The 6039-nt window shown below is 51.1% G+C and overlaps 1 protein-coding gene across 3 annotated transcripts; it reads left to right on the top strand.

The window, feature by feature from the left end:
• Window positions 1–284: 284 nt before the first annotated feature.
• On the top strand, window positions 285–4874 carry AURKAIP1 (aurora kinase A interacting protein 1). 3 transcript variants are annotated; one of them, XM_055582527.1, is made up of 4 exons: window positions 285–436; window positions 791–880; window positions 4145–4590; window positions 4684–4874. In XM_055582527.1, exons 2-4 carry the CDS (start codon window positions 829–831, stop codon window positions 4783–4785), a joined length of 600 nt encoding a protein of 199 aa, XP_055438502.1. In that variant the 5' UTR covers window positions 285–436; window positions 791–828; the 3' UTR covers window positions 4786–4874. The 3 variants fall into 3 exon arrangements, with proteins under 3 accessions (XP_055438502.1, XP_055438504.1, XP_055438503.1); XM_055582529.1 differs by having other exon boundaries at window positions 376–441; XM_055582528.1 differs by lacking the exon at window positions 285–436 and adding an exon at window positions 442–576.
• Window positions 4875–6039: the final 1165 nt, after the last annotated feature.

A 6039-nucleotide genomic window follows, 5' to 3' on the forward strand; every position in this document is an offset into this window, starting at 1 on the left:
CGGCTCCCGCCCCAGCATCTGCAATAGTTAGGGCCACTTCCGTCGCCCTCTCAACATCTCCGTCGCTGGGAAAACGCCATTTCCGGCCTCCTGGGACGACTGACCCTTGACTGTCGGGGAGCGACCAGAGTTCGAGCCACGCAGGCGCAGAGGGAACACGCTTGGGATTGTGAGAAGTGTAGTTTTCTAGCCTCCGCGAGGGACAGGCGGAGTCGGAGAGCTGTGGGAGGGGCTGGGCATGGGGGCGTGGGGGGGGGGGGTGGGAGCGGTTCCTCCGGCCGGAAACCGTCGCTTTCTGGGTCCGGCAGGGCCTGCGCTGATTGGGAGTAGGGCGCCTTGGGGCGCTAGGGGGCGCTGGGCGTAGAAACACGCGGGCGGCCGCGTTCGGGCTGGGGCGGCCTTAGGAAAGAACCGGAAGTGCTTGAGCGAGGCGAAGGTTTGGTTTGTTGAACCGCCTTGCGGCGTCTGGGGAGGGTCTGTGTGAGGACGCGGCGAGCGGGCTCCAGGGACAGCCCTGGAGGCCGCGGCTGGGTGGGACTCGGGGACCGAGACCCGATCGTAGACACAACCTGAGAGGTGGGAGACCCAGGGTGAAGCTGAGGCTCAGGGAGGGCCAGTACCTTCCCAGAGTCGCTCAGCTGGGGGCCCTCGGAGGCAGAGGTTTTGAGGGAGGAAGCTGTACTCGAAGTGGCATCCTCGTGGTGGGAGAGGGTGGCGAGGGAGACCGGGTGCGGGAATCGGAACGAGACCAGAGCCCCCAGAGTGACCTCGGCGCACACCTGTGTTCCAGCTCCGCTGATCGCCTGGGGCCACAGCCAAGCACAGACCATGTTTCTGATGCGCCTGACTTCCCAGCTGCTCAGGGCTGTTCCCAGGGCAGGTAAGAAGCCCTGTGGGGGAGATGGTCGGGATACACATCTGGGTTAGGAGTGTGGAGTTAGCAACTCGGTGACCTGCACTGCTCTTCCTCACCACCTGGTGGCGGGGCCAGGCCACACAAAACCCTGTTCAGTCGCTCAGTCCTGTCGGACTCTTTGTGACCCCCATGGACTGCAGCACGCCAGGCTTCCCTGTCCTTCACCATCTCCCGGAGCTTGCTCAAACTCATGTCGGTAGGCCAGCCAACCATCTTTTTCTCTGTCATCCTCTTCTGTCTTCAGTCTTTCCCAGCATCGAGATCTTTTCCAGTGAGTCGACTTTTTGCATCAGGTGGCCAAAACATTGGAGCTTCAGCATCAGTCCTTCCAGAATTTTCTTTAGGATTGACTGGTTTGATCTCCTTGCAGTCCAAGGGACTCTCAAGAGTCTTCTCCAGCACCACAGTTCAATAGCATCAGTTCTTCGGCACTCAGCCTTCTTTATGGTCCATATCTCACATCCATACATTACTACTGGAAAAACCATAGTTTTGACTAGACAAACCTTTGTTGGCAAAGTAATGTCTCTGCTTTTTAATACGCTGTCAAGGTGTGCAGAGTACATCATGCAAAATGCTGAGCTGGATGAAGCACAAGCTGGAATCAAGATTCCCGTAAGAAATATCAGTACTCTTAGATATGCAGATGACACCACCTTTATGGCAGAAAGCGAAGAACTAAAGAGCCTCTTGATGAAAGTGAAAGAAGAGAGTGAAAAAGTTCACTTAAAACTCAGCATTCAAAAAATGAAGATCATGGCATCTGGTTCCATCACTTCATGGCAAATAGATGGGGAAACAATGGAAACGGTGACAGACTTTATTTTCTTGGGCTCCAAAATCACTGCAGAGGGTGACTGCAACCATGAAATTTAGACACTTGCTCCTTGAAATAAAAGCTATGACAAACCTGGACAGCGTATTAAAAAACAGAGGCATTACTTTGCCGACAAAGGTCCATCTAGTCAAAGCTATGGTTTTTCCAGTAGTCATGTAGGGATATGAGAGTTGGACTATAAAGAAAGTTGAATGCTGAAGAATTGATGCTTTTGAACTGTGGTGTTGGAGAAGACTCTTCAGAGTCCCTTGGACAGCAAGGAGATCCAACCAGTTCATCCTAAAGGAAATCAGTCGGGAATATTCATTGAAAGGACTGATGCTGAAGCTGAAACTCCAACACTTTGACCACCTGATGTGAAGAACTGACTCATTGGAAAAGACCCCGATGCTGGGAAAGATGGAAGGCAAGAGGAGAAGGGGATGACAGAAGATGAGATGGTTGGATGGCATCACCGACTTGATGGATATGAGTTTGAGCAAGCTCCGGGAGTTGGTGATGGACATGGGTCGCAAAGAGTCGAACACAAGTGAGCGACTGAACTAAACTGACTGAAGGTCTCTTTTGTATAGTTCTTCTGGGTATTCTTGCCACCTCTTCTTAATATCTTCTGCTTTTGCTAGGTCCATACCATTTCTGTCCTTTACTGTGCCTATCTTTGCATGAAATGTTCCTTTGGTATCTCTAATTTTCTTGAAGAGTTCTCTAGTTTTTCTCATTCTATTGCTTTCCTCTATTTCTTTGCATTGATCACTGAGGTAGGTTTTCTTATATCTCGTTGCTATTTTTTGGAACTCTGCATTATCAGATGGGTATATCTTTCCTTTTCTCCTTTGCCCTTCACTTCTCTTCTTTTCGTAGCTATTTGCAAGGCCTCCTCAGACAACCATTTGCTTTTTTGCATTTCTTTTCCTGGGGATGGTCTTGATCACTGTCTTCTGTACAGTGTTATGAACCTCTGTCCATAGTTTTTCAAACACTCTATCAACTCTAATTCCTTGAGTCTATTTGTCACTTCCATTGTATGATCATAAGGGATTTGATTTAGGTCATACCTGAATAGTCTAGTGGTTTTCCCTACTATTTTCCATTTAAGTCTGAATTTGGCAATAAGGAGTTCGTGATCTGAGCCACAGTCATTTCCCAGTCTTGTTTTTACTGACTGCATAGAACTACTCCATCTTCGGCTGCAAATAATATAATCAGTCTGATTTCGGTATAGACCATCTGGTGATGTCCATGTGTAGAGTCATCTCTTGTGTTGTTGGATGAGGGTGTTTGCTATGATCAGTGTGTTCTCTTGGCAGAACTCTATTAGCCTTTGCCCTGCTTTATTTTGTACTCCAAGGCCACACTTGCTTGTTACTTCAGGTATCTCTTGACTTCCTACTTTTGCATTCCAGTCCCCTATGATGAAAAGGACATCTTTTTTTGTTGTTAGTTCTAGAAGATCATGTGGGTCTTCGTAGAACCATTCAACTTCAGCTTCTTTGGCATTACTGGTTGGGACATAGACTTGGATTACTATGATACTGAATGGTTTGCCTTGGAAACAAACAGAGATCATTCTTTCATTTTTGAGATTGTATCCAAGTACTGCATTTCAGACTCTTTTGTTGACTGTGAGGGCTACTCCATTTCTTTTAAGGGATTCTTGCCCACAGTGGTAGAAATAATGGTCATCTGAATTAAATTCTCCTATTCTGGTCTATTTTCGTTCACTGATTCCTAAAATGTCAGTGTTCACTCTTGCCATCTCCTGTTTGACCACTTCCAATTTACTTTGATTCATGGACCTAATATTCCAGGTTCCTATGCAGTATTGTTCTTTATAGCATTGGACTTTAACCTTCATCACCAGATATATCCACACCTGGGCGTTGTTCCCACTTTGGCTTAGCTTCTTCATTCCTTCTGGAGCTTTTTCTCTGCTTTTCTCCAGTAGCATATCAGGCAACTTCTGACCTGGGGAGTTCATTTTTCAGTGTCATATCTTTTTGTCTTTTCATACTGTTCATGGGGTTCTCAAGGCAAGAATACTGAAGTAGTTTGCCATTCCCTTCAGTGACCATGTTTTGTCAGAACTCTCTACCATGACCCGTCCATCTTGGGTGGCCCTACACGGCATGGCTCATAGTTTCACTGCATTAGACAAGTCTGTGATCCATGTGATCAGTTTGGTTAGTTTTCCGTGCTTGTAGTTTTCATTCTGTCTGCCCTCTGATGGATGAGAACAGACAACCCTGTAGACATCCAGATGTCACAGAAGGTGAGTCTTGGCCTGAGAATGTCAGCAGGGCTTCAGGGGGTTCTGCTCCACAGGCCCCATGGCTGTGTAGGTCGTGTAGCCCCATGAGCAGTAATTAACTGTGCTCTCTTGTCTCCTGCAGGCTGCAATGGACCCTGGCCTGTCTTAGGGGTGCTGGGCAGGCATGCCTGCAGGCCTTGCTATAGCACGAAGCCAACAGACCCAAGTGGGGTTGCCTCTCTCCCTGGCAGGCGGGTCCACATGGAACTTGAGGAGATGCTGGTCCCAAGGAAGATGTCCATCAGCCCCCTGGAGAGCTGGCTGACCATTCGCTACCTCCTACCCAGACTGGACACTGGGGCCCCAGGGACTGTGTCTCCAGCCCAACTCTATGAGTGTCCGCCCAGTCAGGTGGGCGAAGGGGTCGAGCAGGGTGGTAAGGATGTCTGTGATGCGCCCCAGATGCAGTGTAGAAATGTGCTCAAGATTCGCCGGCGGAAGATGAATCATCACAAGTACCGCAAGCTGGTCAAGAGGACCCGGTTCCTGCGGCGGAAAGTCAGGGAAGCACGTCTGAAACGGAAGCAGGTGAGCATGGCCCTTGGCTGTAACTATGTGGGGTGGCTGGGGTGTGTGGCTATGCCACGGACCTGTTGGTGGTCACTCCCTCTGCCCTCGCAGATGAAGTTCGAGAGAGACCTGAGGCGCATCTGGCAGAAGGCAGGCCTGAAGGAAGCCCCCCCAGGCTGGCAGACCCCCAAGATCTACCTGAAGGGCAAATGAGTCTTCTGTCTCTGTCCCCCTCCTCCATGACTGCTGATGCCCAGCGATAATAAATGCTCTGGGGACTCGGCTGTCCCTACTGGCCGGGACCTTCTGCTTGGTGTGAGCTGTTCTGGGATGAAGGCTGGCACCAGCTTCTGGTATTACAGGAGCCCAAGGCCACTGGAGCAGATTGAGAGCCCCTTCCCTCAGCGGGCCCTGTTCTGGTGCCCTGGCTGCAGGAGGGAAAGCCAGTGCTGTGGAACATCTGTGAAGAGTCACAGCCCTGCCCCTGGTGAGCACACAATCAGGGAGCATGGCACGGGGACCATCTGGGGGTTAGAGAGTGAGTATACCATTGATCCTTCTTGAGTCGAAAACCTGAGCAGAGCTTATAGTCAGCACTCCATTTCTTCGGTTTTGGGATCAACCAGCTGTGGCTCGTGTGTTGCTATAGGACCTGATGATTGAAAAAAAAAAAAACCAAAACAGTGGACTTGCACAGTTGAGGGGTCAGGGAGGCCCTCACTGGGCAGACGGGTGGGAGGAAGCAAAGGCGCCTGTCCTCAGGGATGGTGGGCAGGTCTTGCTCAGCTACAGCAGGGAACCCCTAGCGTGCTGTGAGCTCCTTGGCCTCTGCCACTTTGGGGGGTTCATCAGGAAGGGATGGTCTGCTCTGGCAGGTTCAGGGTTGGACTGGCTGAAAGGGGGCCCTTTATGGAGCTGGGGAAGCCTGGAGCCTTATCATGAGCCAGTTGCTCCCAGGGATTCCAGATTCTGTTTGCGTGGAGAGGAACATGTTTTGTCTAATAGTAGGGGATTAGGCGGGGAGCCTGGGCCTCTCATATCCAGGCTTGGGGGATTGGGTTGCAGGCATGGAGCCTGGTCAGAATCTGAGCTCAGGTGAGCATAGGTGAGGTGTCTGCCTTGCTCCTGACTACCATGTGCAAGGAGGGGAAGGTGCACCTCTCCTGAGCCCTGGAGATGCCCCTGTCCTGCTTCACACTAGGGCTATGGAGATGTGTCTGGGGCCTGGGTTGGGTTCCCTGCAGATCTGGAGGGAGGGGGTGTGCTTGGACACAGGCTTCCCAGAAGCTCCCCTGGAAGGGCACTGATGACTCCAGTGCTTCAGTGAGCCTGGTGGGCCCTGTCCTGTGTGTGCCCGCCAGCCAGGTGAGCAGGCTTCTAGCCAAGGGGCCCATCTGGGTCCCTGCCTGTCAGTGGGATGGGCTCATGGAGCAAATGCACATGTTGGATGTCAGGAAGGTGAAGCTG

Source organism: Bubalus kerabau, chromosome 5 (assembly GCF_029407905.1).
Source record: "Bubalus kerabau isolate K-KA32 ecotype Philippines breed swamp buffalo chromosome 5, PCC_UOA_SB_1v2, whole genome shotgun sequence".
NCBI lineage: Eukaryota > Metazoa > Chordata > Mammalia > Artiodactyla > Bovidae > Bubalus > Bubalus kerabau.

What these genes read in the sequence shown, in the direction of transcription:
- AURKAIP1 (XM_055582527.1), top strand. Translation starts at nt 829, where the DNA reads ATGTTTCTGATGCGCCTGACTTCCCAGCTGCTCAGGGCTGTTCCCAGG. An exon ending in CAGGGCTGTTCCCAGGGCAG is followed by an intron (nt 881 to 4,144) that starts GTAAGAAGCCCT and finishes TGTCTCCTGCAG; the next exon opens with GCTGCAATGGACCCTGGCCT. An exon ending in CACGTCTGAAACGGAAGCAG is followed by an intron (nt 4,591 to 4,683) that starts GTGAGCATGGCC and finishes CTGCCCTCGCAG; the next exon opens with ATGAAGTTCGAGAGAGACCT.